Source organism: Camelus bactrianus, chromosome 5 (assembly GCF_048773025.1).
Source record: "Camelus bactrianus isolate YW-2024 breed Bactrian camel chromosome 5, ASM4877302v1, whole genome shotgun sequence".
Classification (NCBI taxonomy): domain Eukaryota; kingdom Metazoa; phylum Chordata; class Mammalia; order Artiodactyla; family Camelidae; genus Camelus; species Camelus bactrianus.
Genome location: NC_133543.1, coordinates 29,276,744 through 29,301,361, shown reverse-complemented (window position 1 = coordinate 29,301,361; position 24,618 = coordinate 29,276,744). Strand labels below are relative to the sequence as shown.

Here is a 24,618-nt window from a genome sequence, read left to right as displayed (position 1 = left end):
TCTGCTCATAATTTTTCTTCTTACAATGCTAGTGATCAAACTTTAACATAAAATAGATAGGCCCATTGGAACATGAGTTATATTTCCAAACTTATTGTATCGACTGCTAACTAAGGGGTCCTTGTGAATCACTTTACCTTCCAGGGCTTTTTTCATTGTCTGTAGAATGTAGATAGTGGGCTATACATTCTCTAGCCTCCTTTTTTTACTAACTACTTATTTCTTTCTATATTATTTCATAAATAAGACTATTCCATATGTATAATTTGTATCCTGTTGTATATTGACATTAAAATTAGAATTTTCATAATATTTACTCTAATTTGCCATAATTATTGCCATGTTGTTGAGCATTTCTTTTGTTTATACATTTTCCTAGTTATAAATGATGCTTTTTCTGAGATCTTTTTGTATTATCTTTCTCATTATTTTGTCTTATTTACTTAGAACATTATTTTCATAGAATAGATCATCAGAAACAGAATTATTATATCAAAAGTATAACCATTTTTTAAACATTTGGTATATATTGTCAAATTTGTCTTTCAGAAAAATTTTATCAGTGCATGCTCCCACTGGCAAAGGATGTTCTCATTAAAAAACTGCTTAAAATGATAGGTTGAAACTGAAGATGTGAGATATTTTATTTCCCTTTACACACTTTAAAATGTTATTATTTATATTCTTATTTTGTGAATTTTATCCTTATGCCTTTTTTCCATTGACTTCTTGGAGTCTAAGCATTTTTAAGCGATGTGTATTTCATTACAGATTGGGAAACTCAGCCCTCCATAATGTTTGCTGTCAGTATGTTTCTCAGTCTATTTTCTCTGATTACAGCACGTAATAATTTTAAAGTAGAGACTTTTAACCATCCCCCTTTTTTTTTTAATAGAAGTATAGTCAGTTTACAGTGTGTCAGTTTCTGGTGTACAGCATAATGTTTCAGTCATACATGAACATACATATGTTTGTTTTGATATCCTTTTTTCATTTTAGGTTACTGCAAGATATTAAATATAGTTCCCTGTGTTATGCAGTAGAAACTTGTTGTTTATCTTTTTATATATAGTAGTTAGTATTTGCAAAGACTGTATGTTCTCTAGTTTCCTTTTATCTCTAAAATACCGACTATAACTACTATTTATAACTAGGCTCCTGCCTAGTTTTATTATTTCCTTTCCCTTGACTGACTGCTTCAGTTTTGTAAGGCTGCCTATGGACTAAGGAGGGTTTTGACTATGTGCATTTTCTTAGGTAGTTTTAGAAAGGTTTTGTGAGATTAAACTACAATTCGGGACTGGACTTTATCGCATTTACTCATCATCCACACGTGCATTTTGCTTATCTTTTTTTTCCTCTCTAGGTAGTAATATGGGTCTGAAACAAGTACATTTTTGATAGTTTAGCATGTTAAGCTCCACTAGGAAGGTCACATGAAATGACGTTATGTGTTGTCATGGTAATTATAAATATACTGAAGAATTATAGCCCCTGGTGTTTAAACTCAATTTGGAATCTGACAATCATTATCTTTCACTAAACCTGATGCCTAAGGAAAGTGTGTGCTACTTTGTTTTCTTTTAAAACTTCAGTAAAAATTATCAGCTGAACTGATGCACTATTTGAATGTTTAATGATCAAGTGCAAAACTATGAAACATATTTAAAAATATAGCTAATAAAAAGTCACTTTCTTATGAAATTAAATTTTTCAACTGACTTCTAATAGAACTGCCTTTTCATCTAATATGAAAGAGATTGAGTGATTTAGTATTAATGCGATAAATTCCAGAGTATTTTTATAAATTATAACCTATTTCATAGGAATAAAAGGAATATTCAAGAATGCCTGTGATATTTCACATTCAGAAGTTGAAGCAATTTTTGCTCTGTTCTGTCTCCCATTAAGTAGGCAGAATTGGGTAGTAAAAGGGCATTAACGGAAAATGCTTTGTCACAATTCACAATGAACACTCATGTTTTGCATTCTTTCATGAGATGTTTAGTCAGTGGCCACAACGGGGAACAGTGGGAAGGCTCAAAAAACAAACTTGGTTTTATTCACAGGTCCTAAAAACAGAAGGCATGCACACCATATAGGGCCACATAGAAAAGCCCCAACGGTGGTCTGCAGGCAGAAGATGAAGGAAAACCATTAGGCCACAGGCTTTATTGGAGTTTGTCTGGGTAAAGCAAGTCAGGACAGGATAAACAGTTTGAGATTGTCTAGTTTGAATAATTCCACTGGGCTGTAAGTGAGAAAGCTGATCACTATTTGCATGGTACCTGGCCCTGGGATGATTAAGGCTGAGGAATGTTGCCTCTTGAGGCTTGGAGACCAGATCAAGAAGTGTGGCTCTGAATGGATCAGTTTGCACATGAAAGACAAGTTCTTGGCTGTGCCTCTTGCCGCCTCTGGGAATTGGCTATCCCCAGGAGAGGCTGTCTCCCCGCAGCTAGAAAGGTTTTTTTTTTTCTTTTTTTTTTTTTTAAGATGTCAAAACATCAAAAGAGACAGAAAATACAAACATTAAAAGTATTTCTAATACAACTGTGATAATTATCCAAAAATTTGTAGTGGAATATTGTAAAATGATCTTGAATACACATTGTATAACTGTGGGGACTTTCCTAAATTGGAAGCCACTCCAGCCTGCATGGTGTAGATGTGGCAGTGTTTCCTCCGAGAGCTGTGAATGTGACGTGTTCCCTGACTAGAGCGCTCCCAGAATTGTTTCCGGGTCACAGGCCTGGCAGTAGTGTCTTCATCAGGGTTCTCTGGAGAAACAGAACCAGTAAGATGTATACATAAAGAAAGAGAAACAGATTATATATTTAAAATATTAGCCTGAAGAGGGTGTGGAGAAAAGGGAACCCTCCTACACTGTTGATGGGAATGTAATTTGGTGCAGCCAATATGGAGAACAGTATGGAGTTCCTTAAAAAACTAAAAGCAGAGCTACCATATGATCCAGCAATCCCACTCCTGGGCATATATCCAAAGAAAACTCTTAATTCGAAAAGGTACATGTACCCCAGTTTTCATAGCAGCGCTATTCACAATAGCCAGGGCATGGAAGCAACCTAGGTGTCCACTGACATATGACTGGATAAAGAAGTGATATATATTCTCAGCCATAAAAAAGAATGAAATAAAGTCACTTGCAGCAACATGGATGGACCTGGAGGTTATCATACTAAGCAAAAGTCAGACAAAGATAAATATCATATTGTATCACTTATATGTGGGATCTTTAAAAATGGTACAAATGAACTTATTTACAAAAGTGAAATAGACTCATAGACGTATAAAACAAAATTATGGTTACCAAAGGGGAAAGAGGTGGGGGATAAAGTAGGAATTTAGGTTTAACAGACACACACTACTATATATAAAATATACAGATACCATGGACCTACTGTATAGCACAGGGAACTATATTCAATATCTTGTGATAACATATAATGGAAAAGAATCTTAAAAAGGAATATATGTACATGAATCATTTTCTTTACACCTGAAACATTGTAAACCAACTATACTTTATTTAAAAAAAAAGTACCAGCTCACAGGATTGTAGAAGATGGCAAGTCCAGAATCTACAGTATAGAGTGACTGGTTGTCGATTCAGGGAAGAGTTAATGATATTTCAGCTTGAATCCAAAGACAGTTTAGAAGCCAAGTTCGCTCTTCCTCAGGGGACGGCAGTCTGATTTCTCTTAAAGCCTTCAACAGATTGAATAATACCAACTCAAATTATGGAAAGTAGTCTGCTCTGTTCAAATTGTACTGATGTAAGTGTTAATATCATCCGATAATACTGTCCCAGCAATATCTGCACTGATGTTTAACTGAATATCTGTGTACCGTGGCCCAGCCAAATTGACTCATAAAATTAGCCATCACACATGGCTAGCTGCACAAAATGCTTTAAGGTGCGGTTAATGTAAATCAATAGAGAATTCTCTTGAGAGCACCAGCCTGGAACCCAAGAATTACTACCATCTCTGGTCATGTTCATGTACTTGTTTATCTGCATTTATTACAGACATATAAATTATGACTTTTCAGGATCTTTTCTTGGGAGGTGCTTCTCCATGGATCCCTCACATTTCTGCATGTCTTAGAGTGATGCACTAATTGCCTTGTATTCTGAAGTATCCTTACAAGAGTGTTTGCGTAGAAAAGAGACTTGGAAGAAGAGGCAGGGTATCCCTCTGGTGCCAATATGCAGGGCTGCTTGTGGCCATTAGAAAATATTTGGGTTTAAAGTCTGATTTCTTCTCCTGTAATGCAACCCTCTGTGTGTGAAGGCATCCGTACGGGCCCCAATGGGACTTTGGACTAAAGAGACACCAGTCTGCTGATGACCATGTTGCTTGCTGTGCATGAGTAATAAAGTCCTCCATATCTGACCTACAAGTTTTGTGTCATCAACCTTCATCCATGAAACAGTGACCGGCTAACGTGTTAGCTTGGAAGTAGGGTAAAATCTCAGCTCTTGACAGTTGTTGAAACATTTCATTTTACTCCTTTTACCCTTTAGATTACTTTGTTGGTAACTAGGATGCGGACTGTGGCTTTCTCTTGAATCTTACATACGCTCATCACTGCATCAAAGATGAAATATCTGAATGTCATAGACCATCTGTATTACTCTCTCCCCAAACTGAACTGAAAATATGCTTCTGAGAATAGAAGGAAACCACTGTGTTTTAATGTATTCTGTTCATCTAGAAAACAAGACCCTAATATGCACTTTACGTATCTCTTTGAATAAAACAGCAGAGTATTTTGTTCCCATTGAGAGCAGCTTGTGTATGCAGGTTCCCTGACCTAGTAAATGAACTGAGGAGGGACCGGGAATGAAAATGAGGCTAAGAGCATCAGCTAGCCACTGGGGACAGATGATACGGAGAACGTCCTGGCCAAATACTCCTGTAACCTTGTGAGATAGAAAATTCAGCAGGCAAACTTTACTGCCACACTATTAATTAAATGAACTTCATTCACACATGTCAGATACATCTGAGCTGTGACGCCTCAGGCCATACTGAAATGCACAGAGAGAATCTGTATTAATTGAACTATAGGAAAGTGAAGCAGGAGAGTTTTCTAAGCGCTGACTCTGAGGCAAGGTGAGACACCCCTGGCCCTAGGCATGTCTGCAAGAAGAGAGCATTTCTAGCTATTTAAGACATGTGGCCAGCACCTGCACTCATGCAAACACTTTTGGAACGCTCAGAAAAATAATGTCTATACTAAGAATAGGAAAACTTGGATACATTGGGAAAATACAGGCACTGTGTTTTTATAATGGCAAATATGGGGTGTGATTTCCAATTAATTTCTTTTTATGTTAATCAGTTTCTGTTGTGAAGCATCAAGATTTATGTATTATTCTGGAGATATGGTTTATGCACCTTAACATAACCATGGCCACTGTTTACATCCTTAGCCATTTTTGATTTTTTAAAAAATCTTGGACCCATTTTTAAACATAGAAGATTTTATTTTAAATATATAAAACTTTAATCCTGTCCTCTTCTATAAATGTGTATTATCTAAAGGGATGCTTTAGTTTTAAGAAATGTTTTACAGCCTCTTTTTTAAATGCTCGTTTTATCTAATTCTAGGTCTTAATTTTAATGGCTTTCTGATTTATTTATTTAAAATTCACATAATTATTGTTTTTCACTTGCATAAGTTTTACTATCTCCTACTCATCTTCATTTCGTTAATGGTAGGTATCACTTAAAGGAAATAACAACGCTACCATCAAGAATTTTTCATTTCAGTGAAAAGTCCAGCTTTTGATGAGATGTATGTTTTTCTAATGCACAATTTACATATTATGTTCATTTATAAAAGTTATTCGTTAGGTACTAGGACAAAGCTTGCAAAGAAAAAGTAATAGAAATTTTAATAATTTGAGTCAAAATAATATGTTAATCTTAAGTGTTCACAGAGTACATGAAAGTCTGTTTTTAACCTGAATTATATGAATAAATATCTCATTTCATCACTTAAAAAGGAACGTATAGGTATAATCTTAAAAAAAAAAAAAAGAAACCATTATCTACTGGAATTTTTCTAGTGTTTTGAAAAATACAAGCATGTTAAGAGTTCTTGTACATTGGTAATTGAAAAAGTAAGTATTTTGTGAAATCTAAGGGAAACTTTGACCAGATTTTTAAAAAGTTCATACTCTTCATTTGCTATTAGTTATAATATTGATAATAATAATAATACTGTACTGAGTGTTGATTTGGGGAATGTAGAATACTTGCACTCTCCCCCAAGGTAGCAAAGCAATCTACTCTAGCAAGTTTCTCTTTATCAAACAACTTTCTTCCATTTGAACAGTCATATGTTTCTTTGAACTAGAGATTTGTATCTCTGTTACCTACGTTTGTTTGGAAGTTCAGTGCCATGATTGTTCTTCATATGTTCTTCATGACCTAGTTAAAAGATTTTGGTCATAGAGTTCCTAATTGTCGATCTCAGATAGGCCCCAACCAAAACCTCTTGAATGAAAAATAAATTAATGTACATAAAATCAATGTTCTATATATCTTAGCATTCTATCAAAGTAGTAAGTTAAAATCAGATGCCAAATGATATGGAGGCAGAGTGCTTTCCTTATCAATGTGTATTTATCGAGAAAGGGATTTGCTGATTGTTCAGGCTTTGTTCTAGAAGTATAAGAGGAAATTTATTTGTGTCTGGTTAAAGATAGCCTAAAAAGATTCCCAAGTTGTGCACAGACTCTTCCATGAGTTTTTTTTTTTTTTTTAATTTGTATTCAGCCTCATTTTTCCCAGAACAGTTAAAATAAATGAAACATACACACAAATAATGTTAAAAACACTCTAGGCTAATTGATTCATTACTATCTCAACAGACAGGTAGATAAAGGGAAGATTATAATAATAATGATACTAGCAGTAATAAAGTTTGTAGCAACATGTATGTAAATTATGTGCCAGACATTATTTTAAGAATTTTATATATATTAATTCATTAATCATCAAAACAATCATATGAGTTAAACACTATCATTATGCCCATCTCAGTGATCAGGTGTAACTCACTCAGTTAGAGGAATAAGTAAGTGTCGGAATCTAGGCAGTGTGATTCCAGAACTTGGGATCCAAATCACTATTTTATGCTCTTAAGGCGTTCCATTTTTCAAAGAGAAAACAAACAAACCAATTAGAGACAGGATCCTCCCCAGTTCTGCTTTTTAGAATTCAATTCCATTCCTCTCTATTTATTCACAACTGACTCTGCATATCCTACTTCTAATTAAAGTTGGCCACTGGTCAAAACACAAGGAAATCTTACTGAATAATTATTTTAAAAGAGAAAAACATAAAGAATATGTCTATCAAAAGTATATGCAGGATATACATACATTTTAAAATCCTAATGAATTAATAAAAACTAGGGTATGTTGAGAATTTACAGTGTTATAGGCCTCAGGCTAAGTGTTTTCTACATAGTAGCTTATTTACCTCTTGTTATCACCCTACAGAGTAGGCACTATTATTATCATCACTTTACAAATGGAGAAATTAAGGATCTGAGTGGCTGAGTTGCTTACTTAAGTGTCAGAAACAAAATTTCAATCCAGATAATATGGAAAAAAGTCTGCTTCATATGAAAAAAAAGTCCCAAGTCAGAAGTCAAAAGGAGATGTTTTCAAAATGCAAAGGTTATTGAAGAAGGAAGTTTCCATGCTGGAGTAGGTTTCAAATGGAGCACAATTTTTGAAAACTAGCTAACAAGATAAAAACCAGCCACAGACAATGATAAATAGAAAAGAGTAAACAGCTACTCTTTTTCCATTATGCCAGAGCAGGAAAGCGCTCAGTAAAATTAAGTGTCAATAAAGTAAAGACAAAATTAAACTTTTTTTCTAAGCATAGGCACAATTAACCTGTGAAAATTACTCATATTGGTTGGTAATGAAGCAGATAGCTTAGTGAAATTGAGAACATATCTGATTCACGATAATGAGATTTTCAGTTAGGTCAAATCGCACATTGTATTAGTCATCCTGAGTTAGGGCACATGCTGATTAGCAGAAAGGGTCACGAAATAAAATTTTACCCTTTCTAAGGCCAGAGGGCCATGATTAAAGAACGTGGTAACAGTCAATATTTATCACATCTGCATATGAGAGAATGTCACGTAGATTTCCCAGTAGGGTGTGAATTGCACGTCTCTGTCTCCAATGTACTACTCCCAGCCATTTTATCCAGTGCATTCCAGTTCTCCACCTCAGACCCAGGAGGAAAAGGGGCAAAGGCTTCCCTTGTTTTGAAAGAAGAGAAGGAATTTGCAATACTGTCTCATGCAGCAGAAGAATGGAAATGTATTTATGATGTTTTGTACAGTTTGGAGCGTGGTTGACAAAATGGCAAGATGTGAGGACAGGATTCGCCATAGGAACAGTGCAGTCATACACATCTCTACATTGGGGATCATCTGACTTGGGCTTTATCCCGATTCTGCCACTTCTTGTGTAACAATAGACTGTTCTTATAGAATAACACTCATTCTTAAGTATTGGAGTTTCCCCTACTGTAAAGGTTTGAATTAGGTGAGCTCATATGATTGTATATTTATAGCATTATTTTGAATTATCACTGCCTGTATCTTAAAGCAGCCTATGATAGTGTTCTTTATAAAGTAAGTCTAGAATACACAGAAATATTTTAATATTTCTTTGAGATGCACTATTCATGCAATTTCATGATGAAGGGTATTCTGGACTTTCAAAGGTATACTTCTGCTGGAACTGTTCATCTCTTGGCAAAAGGGCATTCATATTATTTTTGTTATTCATATTACATGCTTGAACATGCTTACTTTTTGAACAGAATACTTGATTATGCTACTTGATTTTTTTTTCTGAACAATCAGTGAAACTGTGTTTTTGTTCTGAGAACTTACCTTTCACCCTTTTTTCTCTCATTAAATTTTTCTGTTTTTCTGCATATCAGTGTTTTAATTACAGTATTTCAAGAGAGAGCCTGTCATCCACATAAAATAGCATTTAAAACAAAATTGAAAAATATTCTCTGGAATGATATTTGCAAAAATCACACCATAAAGAATGCATGGATCAGAATGTATTCTTTTTAAAATTAAGTAGGACAGAAACAGTGGACACTAATGTAAAATTTGCTTCTTGTTTTTGCTTTTTACAGATCTGGATAATGTGGAGGGCATTGCTGTGGACTGGATTGGAAATAACCTTTACTGGACAAACGATGGCCATAGGAAGACCATTAATGTGGCCAGGCTGGAAAAGGCTTCTCAAAGTCGGAAGACTCTTTTAGAGGGGGAAATGTCCCATCCCAGAGGGATTGTGGTGGACCCTGTGAATGGGTATGCAATATTTGATCAGCTTTATATAAAGAAAGTGATGTTAAGTATATTTGGTTTCTACATACTTAATTGTAGTAAGTTTTATTTAAATCCACATGTGAATTCACACGTGAATGGTCTGATTGGGAAAAGTTACTCATATAATGATTTCCTCTTCTAGAAACTGTGCTAAATAAGCATGTTAAAATACATTGAACTGAAATAGATTATTTGTACAAAGAATATATTTACTTGATTTATTCAGACAAGTATCATAGTTCTCCATTTTAGACAGCCTGACACCAAGATAAGTAATAATTCAACCAGAGAGTCAAATTTTTTTTAATTAAAGGCTATTGAAATTTGATGTGTTCAAAAATAGCAAGTTTTTTTTGTACATTTACTGTGTGCTAGGCATTTTGTTAAATAGTTTACTTGGCTTTTCTGTGATCCCCACAACACTCCTTTGAATTAGTTGCTATTCTCATTCTTGTTTTACAAAGAAATTGGTAATGGATCTGCAAAAGACCATTTGATTATGAAGAGCCTGGATGAATATTTAAACTCAAACAGCCTGTCTCTAAGACTTTACTCAGAGACACTATACTCCACTACTTTCTGCTAATCTAGGCTGGTGATCATACAAGTTGCCACATAACTGTAATTGCCATATAGTGACATCATTTTATACTGTGTGCTACTTGTGTTAGGATGGGTGATTTTGTGCAATTCATGGGAATATGTTATCCTTTGATTTTTATTCAGAGCTTTTATCTGAAGATAAGCAATACTGTGCATACAGAAATATTGAAATGTGAAAATTTCTAATAGAATTTCAGAATTAAATGAATGGATTGCTTATTTTACATGTTCAGTTGTTGCATGTGAGTTTTATCCCCTCCGTGGTTTGTATTTCACTGTTTCAAAATAGCATTGCAAAGTATTTTTTATACCTTACTGTACATATACAAAAAATACTTAATGAATAGGAAGCACATGACTCCTTTATGAAATGAGATCACTAGATTGCAGTTGGTAAAATTGTCTGTGTTGAGAATAGCTCCCAATACAGTCAGGGTGCTTTTTCCTAGGCTAACACCTAAGCAGTGGGTGAACTCATTGCATGTGTTTTTATAAGGCATAATTATAAAGTAATTTTAGTGATTTTTTGTGTGAATTCTTTACATTTCTGTAGTATTCCTGAACTTTTAAACCAAGTCATCTATCTGACCTTTAAGCCAAGGCAATCTTAATTTGAAGAGAAAATATTAATTCCACACTGTCTAAATCGTTTTGAAGCCAGATGTTTCAAATATCTCTTAAAAACCTCTTCCTTCTCAGTATTCTGATAGAGGAAAATGTTTTCTGATAGAGATAAAGGAGATCTTTGAGGTGCTCAGGGAGATGACACAAGTATGGAGGTCATAGAATCAGATGATTTGTAAGGAAACTTAGTGATATCTCTCTCGTCAAATTCAGGTATCCACTTCAACACTTCCCAATTTAGATTTGCAACCTAGAGCAGGCATCCAATTTAGATTTGCAACCTAGAGCAATTTTATAGTTCAAGGACTTGGGGACAAATCTGATTGGTAAGACTTTTTCTTTTCATTAGGACAATATCTGCATCCCTGTAGTATCTACCAACTAATCCTATATTTGCCTCTGGTGCTGCAAAGAGTGACTCTTCTATTTCTTCCATCACACAGATTATTAAATAGAATACTGCCATTATGCATCAACCTGCTAAACAAGCAGACACACGTGCATGTACATATGTGCGTACGTGTGTGTATATACACATATACATATAGACACACATTTTTCCCTTAGTAACATACTGTGCCCAGAGCTCTGCACTAGGTAGGCAGTGATTGACAAAACAGGCGTAGCCTTAACCCTCATGAAGCATCTTGTGTCATCTGCAAAGTGGGGAGTAGGGAGTTAAAACAATAAATAAGTACCAGATGAGCAACTCATGTAATTTCTAGAGACCAAAGTGATGGAGTAAAACAAACAGGCTGACATGATGGAGACTAACAGAAACCTATTTAAATGAGTTTGCTCAAAGGCCTCTTTGAGGAGGCATCATTGAAGTTGAGACTTAATTGGAAAGAAAAAAACAGTCATGGAAATTGAGGGAAAGAGTAGTTCAGATCAAGAAAATGGTACATCTGAAGATCTTAAGTTGAGCAAAAACTTAGCTGACAGAGGAACTGAAATGAAGACAATGGGGCTAGATTGTAGGTGGCAGTTGGGAAAGTGACTGAAGATGCAACTGGAAAGCAAAGCAGGGCCTTGCCCACCTTGATGAGAGCTTTGTACTTGGTCTTCAGTGTAAGTGTGAAATAGAGAAGTACTATGAACAGATTTATATTTTTAAAAAGACTATTCTTACTGTTCTGTGGAGAATAGACTGGAAGACAATAGGAGTAGAAATGGAACCATGTGAATTTAACTTTCTAAATAATTGATCCTAATATAAATTTTTAAAAAGAAGAAACTTTCTTTTGGAAAATTCCATTTAAAATAGCGTAATATAGGAGTGGGTATAACTCAGTGGTAGAACCCATGCTTAGCATACATGTGGTCCTGGGTTCAATTCCCAGTACCTCCATTAAAAATTCTGTATCACTAAAAACACTTTAAAAAAATAGTATAATATAACTTTAAGCGAAACATTTCAGAAAAAATTATTTATCTACATTTTTTCTACCGTTGTACCTCTGTGCAACTGTACACAGGAAAAGAGCTAATTTTTACAGAAGGGCTAGGGTTAGACTAAGTCAGTAAATTGCATTTGAACAGGTCTTGAAAAATAGAAGTGCAGCTTTTCTTGCTACAGTAGAAGGCCAGCTTAACCTAATTTTTATTTGATGAATACTCTAAGACCCACCTATAAAAAATATATGTTAGCTCCTGCTAATTTTATGGGTTGTATTTTCTATTCTGTGGGTTTATGAGTCATATTTACAAATATATTGTAAAACATTTACAATATAATTTTAATCAGATAATGAAATGTGTAGATGATAATCACATATCTAGTCTCTGTCAGATTGGCATCACTTGTTTAAAATTTGTTTTTCTTATGTTTTGTTTGACTAAAAATAATCTTAGGTAATGGGTCAGATCACAAACAATTCTTTCTCAAATAGCAATACAATATAAATACGTTTAGAATATACAGAATTATCTTTTGTGTGTGTGTGTATGCATGCACATATATTTGCTATTTGGGTTAGGAAGTCACAGAAAAAGAGTGTTACTATTATCAAAAGGAAAAGCTGGGAGGAAAGATAATCACAATTTTAACAAGTTATAAATTAGCAACAACAATATAACTGCATTGATTAACTGTGTTTAAGATTTCAGGAAAGCTATCAATAGAGATGAAAAAGTTGCATATTTGTCTTTTACATAGTTAATTTATATAATTGAAATAAACAAATGGAATAAATTTTCTATTTGTTCCTAGTTTATCCCAATAATAAAACTGCTTGAAGAACAGACATGATCCAAGATAAGCATATTGCCATGTTTCTTTCTAGAATTATTAGATTAGAATGTATTTTGAGTTACTAAAATTCACCAATCTCAGTATACTTCTTCAGGTCTCAAAAGGCACATCAACATAATTATAAACTGTTAAGAGAATTTAAAAAGTGCCTAATTGGCATAAAATAATGGATGATGCATTATGTCCTCACTTGTCCCAAATCTGCCTGTTTAGATCACAGTAGGATTTTTAGACATGGATACAGATTTGTCCCAAAATACCTCAGAAAGTTCTTTAGAGTCCATAAAATGCGGGAGACAGAGGATCTAATAAGGGCATTTCCAGGGTTAGCAGCTTAGGAAAGCTTTGAAGCTTTATAAAGTTGTGTATGAGGTGACTGAATTAGAGCCTACACTTTAATTAATAACTCAGGAGCTTTCACATGACCCTGAAACAACACATGCAGAGGGTTTTAACCTTATTCATGAGGGAATTGGAACATTAGCTCAAGGCCCCCTCTCCCACTGTCATGGCTTACACAAAAGGCTTGTTTTTAAAAGCAGATGCTTTTGTTTGAGATAGAAATTAAAACTCAAAATCTCAAGGTCAGTCACCCTGCCGTTATTAAACTTATATGCAGCTCAATCATCTTCCGTGGGTTTTGGGGTAATAATAAGCAGCAATTACATCAGGAAGATGAATGAGACCTGGCCAAACAAACCTGGTATGACTGTGCCCTTTAGAATAAAGACAATCCAACTGCCTGCTTTAAAAAGCAATCATTCATCTGAGATTAAATAAAGTCTGGAGTAAATCATTAACCGTGTTGTAATTCTCATTCCAGTCAATCTGTTTTTTAATCATATAGTTGATTATATGTTTTATAAAGTGGACAATTTAAAAATGGTTAGTAATGCCTCAAGAATCATTTCCCAAACTTGGTAACCAATGTCAAAGAAACCAGTATTTGGCATTTACTATTAGGTTAATTAATGAATGAGGCCAGTAAGTGTGGTCGTGGTGATAGTGGGTTTTCTGTAATGTGTCCAAGTGGGCTGGCTGCACTGAACAAAACTTAGTCCTTCACAGCTGCCCCTCTCTTGGGCAGATAAGCATTTAGTTAGAAGAACAAGTCAGAATATTTTACTTAGAACATTTCACGTAGGTGTCAAATCTGAGGAAGTGTCCCTCTCCATGGTGGCTGGTTGAGATAACACGTGTGTGCTCTCGTTTGTCATGCCTTAGCTGGATGTATTGGACAGACTGGGAGGAAGATGAAATAGATGACAGCGTGGGAAGGATCGAGAAGGCCTGGATGGACGGCTTCAATCGGCAGGTCTTTGTGACTTCAAAGATGCTGTGGCCAAACGGTTTAACTCTGGACTTTGACACCCACACATTATACTGGTGTGATGCCTATTATGACCATATTGAAAAAGTCTTCCTGAATGGAACTCACAGGAAGGTAAAAGACAAACGCGGCTGTTTTAACCCCCAGGCTTCTTTCACAGAGCCGTGTTGCGTTGTGCTAAAAAATACTTTCAAGATTATTTTTACCCCTCCGAGGGGGCTGCCAGTGGTCTCTGTGGGGCGTCTGAGGGAGGCTGAGCGGTAAGGGGTGCAGCTGGCGCTTGCCTCCGGGAAACGGGGCCCAGCTCACTGTGGTATGCCAGGGTTTGTGGGATCTTTAAAAGAAGCTCTCAGGATATCAGAGCTATTTTAAAATGCAGAGTTTTTTTCCCCTACATTATTGATGAGTTTGCTATGACCAAGCAACTCAACTCAATCCAAATAGCTTCAATACTCAATCCAAATAGCAGCTGAAATGTAACCTCTGTATTATGACAAGGCAATTAGAATTCATTTATGTGCATAAGGAACTTCATGATACTAGGATTAAAACACAAGAATGAACGACACTTCAAGCCCCTTGGTATGAATAGATATCAACATCTTCTCGCCTCTTTTGGTAGAATCATTGCAACATGATTCCTAAATTCTTGGGTGAAATTGAAGATGGATGCCACTGACTGTAAAAAAGAGGCAGTGTTGGGAAAGCATCACCTCTGTTTTAGCCTAGAATCACCTAAGCACATGCAATGTTATGAACTGGGTTTGACTATTTAGTTAAACAATGGAAAAACAAAATATTAGAAATTACCAAAATGCTTCCTTTGACAATATACTTCCTTCTTTCTCGGTAAGGAAGATTGCACAATTGGCCAAGCTTATTTATTAATAGTGCACTAATCAGTTAAGACTATTGTAATCATTGGTTAACTCTAAGAGTGCTTTAAATGTTTTTCCCCAAATAAGTACAAACGATTTGTATTTAACCTCATGTCACTTACTTAAAAGGTGTTTAGTAAATATTTGTGATTCCTTTGAAGATGTTGATACGTATACAATATACATAGCATTTTATTAGCCAGCACATTTTATCCTACCTGAGGTGAGAAAATGAAAATAAGGAACTCTCAGTTATTCAGCATAGGAAAATTTGGTTTGAAGAGATACCAAATAAAAGGAGCAAAATTTGAATTTCTAACTCTTCATCATTTGTATAATATCCTCATTTCTCCAATATTAGGTGAATTGAGTATAAAATGCTGTTTTTTAATTGAAGTATAATCAGTTTACAGTGTGTCAATTTCTAGTGTACAGCATAATAGTTCAGCAATACATATACATACATATATTTGTTTTCATATTCTTTTTCATTATAGGTTATTAGAAGATATAGAATATAGTTCCTTGTGCTAAACAGTAGGAACTTGTTTATCTATTTTATATATAATAGGTAGTATTGCAAATCTCGAACTCTCAATTTATCCCTTCCCATAGGAAACAAACTTATGGTTACTAGTGGTGGGAGCAGGCAGGGAAGGAACAAAATACTTTTTATATTGTATGTAATATCATTTTATAAATTATGAAAGGTGAAGAAATACTATTATTATGGGAAGTATGATTCCTTTTTCTCTTCTACAACCCTACATGTGAAACAGAACTTTTCACAGGATTGCTCCATTTAAACAACTACATAATACACTGGAATATGAAGACAAACAGAATTGAAATTAGCCCGGAGTCTTGTTTACCTATTTACTACTAACACATGTTTCTGTGTTCAAAATTTAAAATTTTACCTTCCTTCCTGTCATCTCCTAGATTTCTTCAATTTGCATTGACCCAACTGAATAGAAAGATCCCAATGTCATAAGACCACGTTGTATCCCTTGGCTGTTGGATGAGAAATACTGCAAAATACATAAGGACACTCATGTCTCAGATCAGTTTCTATCCCAGGCTATGATGCTGGAATATCATAAAGAAAAGAGACAGGGAAGAGCATCAGACAAAGCCATCTTTGAGTTCGTATTTCTGGACCGTAACTATGATACTACGTAGGAGAGAATTTAAAGGGTTGAAATGTAAACGGTCTCCTTCAAAGAACATGTCCTAAAAGAAAAATATGCTCACATTGTGAAATCCATTTTTCAGATATATTGGAAGAAAATATGTTACTAGTTAGATCATTATCTCTTATACTTATTTGAATATCGTCTCTAAATATTTAGTTATGTTTCTAAAGGTCAGTTCTGACTTTTCACAATGTGTTTATATTTTACAGATTGTTTACAGTGGGAAGGAGTTGAACCATCCCTTTGGACTGTCGCATCATGGGAATCATGTGTTCTGGACTGACTATATGAATGGTTCCATTTTTCAACTAGATTTGATAACGAATGAGGTGGCGTTACTGAGGCGTGAAAGACCGCCCCTGTTTGGGCTGCAGATTTATGACCCACGAAAGCAGCAAGGTATTCGAGACCAGATAAAATTGCTTCTGAGTTTCACACACAGTACTTCACAGTAGTTACATGAAAGTTTTAACAGTGTTACTGAAGTTTTATGATAAAAGGTGTCTAGCCACTCCAAAGTCAATCAAATCTTAGACTTTGTTACCATAAAATTTATTATTTATTGTTCAAAATATCCTGAGTGAGTAATTCTGGGAGTTCTATTTGAGTGAAGTTCAAGTTTTTTTTTTCCCAAATACTTCCTTTGTCATGTCATTTTCACTGAAGAAGGCTGTTAGTTATTTAAAGTAAAAAAAATCCTCTTAATGTTTTCAAAGAATAAGTATTGTGAGCAGTGGGAAAACTTTAAGTGTGAAAGGAACACTATGGGGTAATATTAAAAAATATGTTATATAAAAAAATAGTACTTTTTGGAGTATCTTTATATATTTATCTGATTAGTTTCATGTACATTAAAGGAGCATTTAATTGTTTTAGACGTTATGAAAGTAAAATAATCTACCATGATATTCATGTCTTATTACAGTCAGATAACATTCTTGTATATTTTATCTATATGGATTATTAATACTTACTAGGCCATCCACAAACAGCAGGACTCGTAACTTAGGGTAATAAACAAACAAAAAAAAAGTTTAGTAAATTATGTAGCAGATTTTTTGTTGTGAATCTAAATAGTCACTGTTCCTTTTTTTAATGCAGCCATCCTTGTGAAAATTTAATAAACCTTCAATTAAATAAGTTTGGGATAAAAAAAAGTTCCTGAGTTTTTCAGTGTGTATGTTGTCACTAAGAAGTTATCTAGCAACAAGAGTTTTTTGAAGATATTTTAGCTAAATCAGATTTTAAAAGCAAACTATCTCATTTGAGGGATTCTGTTTTTCCTACTGTTTCAAAGTTGCCTCATTGGGATACAAATGCAGTTTTATAAAATAATGGAAGTACCTAGAGGAGCTTCAGTAGCTAATAAAAGATTGAATTATCTTTAAAAAGAATAAAAATGAAATTATTTGAGATGGTATAAGCTATAGTTGTGGGCAAGAAGTGAAGAATAGAGGCAGTTGGATGGATAGATCCGATGGTAATATTCTGTTCTGTTTGCATCAACTGTGCTCCCCTCCCCAATTACAGTTTCTCTACATTGAACTGGAGACAAGACAAGGAAAAGAAACAACTCTTCTCACCTCCTGTAGGGTCTCCTTTTGAGGATTATTGTTCCCTGTCATCTTGAATGTCATTGCTTAACTCCCTCCTGCCAAATTCCATGCCATTTTCACAGTCTACATTTTCTTCAGACTTCTAGTTGTTTTCGAGAGTTGATCAATTAAATGCAATACATGAGATGAGAAATACTTCAGCTTACCTTAAAATGGACTTGCGCTTGGAGACAAGTCCTAGCGCTTTCTTCTTCTGAAAAGTTGGACACATTGTGAAAGACTTAACAGTGATAAGTGTTTTCTTTATAAAATTCCTGTAAGGATTAGATAACCGTAGTATAAGAGTAGGACCTGCTTTGAGCAGCGCCTGGTACACATTTTATATTAATTAATTTGCCCTTTGCATTTCTTAATCAGGAGTCATATACTTTGTTTCCTTCCATAAAAGCATTTTAAATAAATGCTTCAAAGGGGTTGTGTGTTACAATCATAACAACGAAGTACCTCTGATGCCTCTGATAAGAATATGAGGAATGCATGTCTGTTTTCATGAGGAACATTACTGGTGTGTCAGACAGTGCCATTGACATCATTGTTCAGTGCTATCCCTTGGATGGATAATGTTCTTTTAAAGTACCTTCTTAAAAATTTTAATGAAAGAAACATTAAAATGGAAATTCAGCCCTGATTACTAAACTCTTTATATACCTTTATCGTATAAATCAGTATGTTCTGTCTTAGAAATGTGTTCAGCCAAATTGATTGATTACTGTATTAACTTACATGAAATAATCATTTAGTTTGAATTTTCTCCCCAGTCTTCACGTAACTAAGCATTGACTAGTACTTAGCTGGATCTTTTGAACAGACAGTATAATATGCAAAGGATGCCCGGTCAACATCCTTTTTAGTCAGTAGACATTGAAACTGAATAACCTACTTAGAATTTAAATTTTTAGTGCTTTTTACTCTGTCTTGATTAAAGTGGCTAGATTATGAAGCCAAATGCTCTCAAGTATTCAAATGCCGACATGTTACCTTACCATGTTACATTTTTCTCTCAATCGTGTTTCTCTTTGCATCATTTGAACATTAGATATAAATAAATATTTAGAAACATATAATCAGTGGCACATAAATTTTGGTTAAGTGCTATCTTGTTAGATCTTTTTCTGAGGAAATATGGTTGTAATTGAACAGAAAACCAAACCCCTAAGTAACATGTCACTGATTTTTCATGGAATAGAGTGAGCTAATCTTACATAGCCTTGTTCTTTCTCTCTTTCTCTCTCTGAGAGACTATAGTATATGACTGTATTTATATATATTGTATATAGACTATTTATAGATAGTATTCATACATGTGTCTGTGAGTGTGTGTGTGTATATATATGTATATATATACATGATATAGATGATAGATAACACACACACACGCAACCCCACAGGAACACCATGAAAAATATTTCGAAATGCTATTAACGTAATATCTAAACTCTTTCAGACTTGGTGTCAGAAAATATGAGAGCTAATTTGACCTCTCCAGATCAGGAAAGACTCTTATCAAATTATTTGGTAATATGCCAGCTAATTACAAAAAGATAGGTATATATCCATACTAGACAGAAAGCCAACTTTAGAAATGAATTCCTAAGTAATTCTTAGGGATTTAGGATCAAAATACTTTTCTCATATGCTGTTATTGTTTCTTGTGATTTAATTGATAAGCTTTCTGCCCCTTTCATTTGCAATAGGCGTCTAGACAGTTTTCTACCCCTCTCCTGAAATACCTCACATAAAGTATAGAAGTTACGTAAAACTAACACTCTCTTACCTTTTCATTCTCTAGTTTCAAAAGCACTTATTTTTCCTGCATGTTTTAGAGAATGGCATAGTCAAACCTAAGGACAAGATTCTAAAAAAGGTTGATAGGTGGTATCTCGTATCAAATAAAGAATAATAGATCAACTTCTATGCCAGATATATGCACTTTACTAATAATTAACTAATGATAACTACCATTAAGTGAGCATTCTTTTTAAAATCTGACAAAAGACATTTAGTGTAGGTACTATTGAATTCTGTTATATATTTGAGGGACCCAAGGGTCAGGCAGGTGTAGCCATTCACCCTCAGGCGACAAAGAGCCAGGGATAAACTGGAATTCAAATTCTAGTTTGACCACGAAGTAGTTTTCTATGATTAATTTATGTTGCCAATTTTATAGGTCAAAACTATATAACTACTGTACTTTTAGACAGAAGGAAGAAAAATGTGTTTTCTTCAGTCATTGTAGTTTGACCTTTGATAAATTTTGTATTCAACTAAACTAAAATTTTAATATAAAGAACCCCTTGACTGTTTTCATATAACCCAGGATTCAGAAATCTTAGCTTACAAAGAACTAGTACAACAGATATACCTTTAAGTAAGTACATCTTTAAATAATCTGCCTTGAATGCAAAGTATGTAGACAGAGGATATATGTAATTTTACATACAAACAAGAAAATCCCCTTTATCTTGGTAAAACGGATATATTTAGCCACATACTTGCACCTTGTTTCTATACCCACAAATGACTATTTCTGTCATTCAACTTGCTAACTAAAAGTTTTTTCATTCGTTCATCAGTTCAACAAATGTTTATCAAATGCACAGTCTGTGCGAGACACTGTAAGGGGACAGAATAATTCAACTTGTCCAAAATAGTAAGACTGGGGAAAAAAGGCAGTATTTTTGCTCCAGGTAAACCGTATCTTTAACTTAACTTTAAAAACCAATCCTCATTTGTTTTCATTGTGTATTTCATTTTTTAAAAAATGTATCTGCTTCCAAAGTAACTTAATCTAGAATTTTATTTTGTTGTTTGTAGTATGTAATTTTTTTATCCCCTGTTGATCTAATTTTATTTTTTCAAATATAAATAAGTCAGAGTATAAAAACATAAATTTTAGATTAAGAAAATTTTTGTTTCTATTTAGAAGTCATATGATTATTATTACCTAGAAACAAATAATAATTCTTGTTCTAAATATTTATTTTTATAAAGGTTATTTCTTATTTCTAGGTATTAGAAAAGTCACTTAAGTCCTTAAATCTTTAGTAGTTTCACCTGCAAAGGAGATAAAACCTACCTTTGTAAGTTTATTATAAAAATTGAATTAAAATGAATATGTATGTAAGGTAATCAACTCTGATGCATTATGGATTTTCAATAATGAAAGCTATCAATATGTTAATGAACTGTTATTGATATATATGTATAGCTATTTTAATGCTGTTTGTAATCAACCATGTTTTCAAGAAAACATTTTTACATGAAAAATTTTGCAAGCTACTAAAATTTCAGTGAAGACTATTACATAAGCTCTATCTGGAATATGTTCAAGTAATAAATTCAAAAATATATTGGGATACTCCTAAAATAAAAATAATCTAAGGAATTCCAATAAAAGGGAATTATTCAAATCAATTTAGATTTTGGATTTGTATCATGGCAGGACAAATACCAGTTTCTTTCTTTTAACATACAGTATTCACAGAAAGGGAATATATTTAAAAGTTTGAATAACAGTAATTTATTTCTAAATACTTAAATTTTATACATATGAGTCATGCTATTGAATGAAGGAATATGATATTTAACATACATTTTCAATAGGAAAATATGCCCTGGTATATTGTTTTTAGTACTTTCTTATTTCTTACTGTTTTAAATTCATCATATATTTCTCAAAATATTTTGAATGAATTCTCATTTTCCAGGATCTATGCTACTAAAATATTTAATACATAATTTAATTCTGTACGTAATATGCACAAAATAGACAGAACCCTTAAGCACCCTATGAAGTAGTACATCCTTATTCTGTAGTCATGGAATAAACGTGACTAAATCTGAAGGCTGCTTAAAATTTTCTGTATTCCCTGTTGGAAAAAGCCTGAACTAAACTTAATTATCTTCTGAGTTCAGAAATTGATGCTGTTTCTTGGATTATTAGTTTCCTTAGGTTTCAAGTATTTTTTTTTAACATTTTTATAAACTTGGCTAATTAAATTTACTTCTCAGAATAATGAAAAGAAATAATTTTATACTTTGGGTCATTTTTTCTGATCTGTGGGCACACAATGATAATCTGTGAGATTGAATTAAATATTTATTGCATATAGCAACAGATTGAGGGTTTTTTTTGTTTTGTTTTGTTTTTTAGCTCATTTCTCAATACTTTCTACATCGCATACCTCCCTGAGGCCCAAAGTAGAATCACCCAGTCTGTCACTTCAGTCACATTTTTGACACTTGCACTTTAACTGCCAATACAATTTTAATCATTGTGTTATTTTATGACTCTCATTAAAAGCTCTTCATTTTTAATGTTTGAGTAAGATATTCTGCTACAATCAAAATGTTATTTATTGATACCTTGAAAAATGCAGCACAGTCTAAACTGGTCCTGGCACTTACACTGCCCATTGGACTGCTGGTGGTGTAGCGTTCTTGGTAACGTTCTACACACATGTAGCTTCTTCCTTGCCTCTCCAACTTGTAGCAATAAATGGCTTCAAAATGGTCACTACTTAAATTTTGTTTACTTTTACCTTCCCCTTTATAAAACAGACTCTCTAGACTCTTCAAGAATTCACTTCAGTTTTATCTACGTCTCCAAGGGTGTCTCCCATGTGTTCATGAGTAATGTCTTAAGAGTTTCCCCTCAGGCCTGCTTTATTGAGAGCTGTTGCATGCCTCATCAGTGCCTCTGCTGCTTAGGTCCCCTGGGACAACACTTTTACCTGTGTGCATTGTACCTTCTCCTGGTACCACCAAGGCTGCTCATTTTTAAGCCTCCACAGATAGCCTGTGTTCCTCAGTGCACTCACATGCCATTGTACTCTTGCAACAGAGGAAGGAAAATCCGACCCCTTTCCTCAGCATTTGTTTGTTTGCTTTCCATTCACTTGGGATCCAAAGGCATATTCCGAGTGCTGGTGGTCTCCTTTCCAAAGAACTCATGCTTACATACACTGGGCCTGTTCTGGGCAACTCTCCCGGACAGACACCATTCTATCAACTCTGTCCTTCTTCCTTCCTTTTGCCTGTCTGCACACAGACCTCTCTGTCCTCCATCCAATGTGTAAGTTCCTCTAAACTACCAGTGCATGATATAGTTTCAAACATTGTTGAATTCCATTCAGGATTCAGCAGGAATACTGATCACATTACCAAATATGTAATATACACGGTATTTATACGTGTGCATTTTTATGTCTACTCGCCTCTCCTAGAAAGAACATGAACCTGACCTGGCTAACTTTGTATGGAATGAGTTGTCTGACACATTTGGCTCCCTCCTCTTGCAGGTGACAACATGTGCCGAGTAAATAACGGGGGCTGCAGTACACTGTGCTTGGCCATTCCAGGAGGCCGGGTGTGTGCTTGTGCCGATAATCAACTTCTGGATGAAAACGGGACAACTTGCACATGTAAGTGTCTTTTCTTGTTACATATCTATGTGTGTCTTTTTGAGGAACAGAAACCGATGAAACCAAAGGAATTAAAATCAAACTTGGAAAGAAAATTTCAGATCATTACTAAGGTGTACTTTTTAGACTATAAATAATTAGCTGAACTGATGTCTAATACACAGATGAGTAACGATAATGATGAAGTTTTGCTGAGAATCCTGTCAGCGCTGCATCTAATTTGGTAGAAAAGTATAAATAAGTATATGCCACAAAAGAAAACATTTCTTGAAATTGTTAGGGAACTTTGCCGAAGGTAGTCGTAACTAAAAATGTGTGGTTATTGGTTATGTAGATGATATGCTGATGAATGCCATAGGCTTCAGATTACTTTAAATAGCTTAGTAAAGCTCACTTACCTGTATTTGGTCATGAAGAGCAAAGAAGGAGGCAAAAAAGAGACTTCTGGGGAATTTCTCTACTTTATCAAAGTAGAGAACTAACTGGACTGATTGACCTGGATTAAAAGTACTTTATTCACTTCTGCTGACCTTCCTCAATATACTGCATCTTGTTCTTCCAGTGTCACCTTTTTGAAATCTGTCCTGTCTACACACATCATGTCCCTTAGCACAATATCAGCAACAAAGCTATGCATATATTGAGTACTATATAAATATTTTTGGAATGATTTAATCCATAATTGTGTACGTATAAGATGTACATATATAGAGACAAAAAGATTTTTGATAAAAAACTGTCTTTTGCCATTATGGGGGCTGAAACATCCTAAGATCAGCAGTCAGCAAGCTGAAAACTCAGGTGTGCCAATGGCCAGTGGTGTAGTTCCAATCTGAATGCTGGTAGGCTTGAGACCCAGTAAGCGCCAATGTTTCAGTTCAAGTCCAAAGGCAGGGAAAAAGCAACAGTGTCAACACACCATCACAGTTCAAGGCAGTCAGGCAGGAAGAGTTCCTCTTCTTTGCAGGAAGGTAGGCCTGTTTGCTCTGTTCAGGCCCTCACCTGATTGGATGAAGGCCACCCACACTACGAAGGGCAATCTGCTTTAACATCATATTCTGATTCAAATGTTAATCTCATCTAAAACACCGCACAGGCACACCAGAATAATGTTTGACCAAAAATCTGGCCACTCTATCACCTGGGCCCAGTCGACACATTAAAATTAACCCTCACAAATTGTTAAATAAATATTTCATATATTTCTTCCATTAGTTACAATGATTGTCTCTGGAGAGGCAGAAGGAGAAATAAGTGTAATAAAGAAGATGTCA

The 24,618-nt window shown here is 34.5% G+C and overlaps 1 protein-coding gene across 1 annotated transcript in view; it reads left to right on the top strand.

The window, feature by feature from the left end:
• Window positions 1-24,618, top strand: part of LRP1B (LDL receptor related protein 1B) — a 1,597,029-nt gene that overhangs the window by 906,962 nt on the left and 665,449 nt on the right. The window contains exons 12-15 of the mRNA XM_074363587.1: window positions 9,222-9,402; window positions 14,126-14,345; window positions 16,515-16,704; window positions 23,222-23,344. Of these exons, the coding sequence (XP_074219688.1) occupies window positions 9,222-9,402; window positions 14,126-14,345; window positions 16,515-16,704; window positions 23,222-23,344 (714 nt within the window). The remainder of the gene's footprint in view (window positions 1-9,221; window positions 9,403-14,125; window positions 14,346-16,514; window positions 16,705-23,221; window positions 23,345-24,618) is intronic.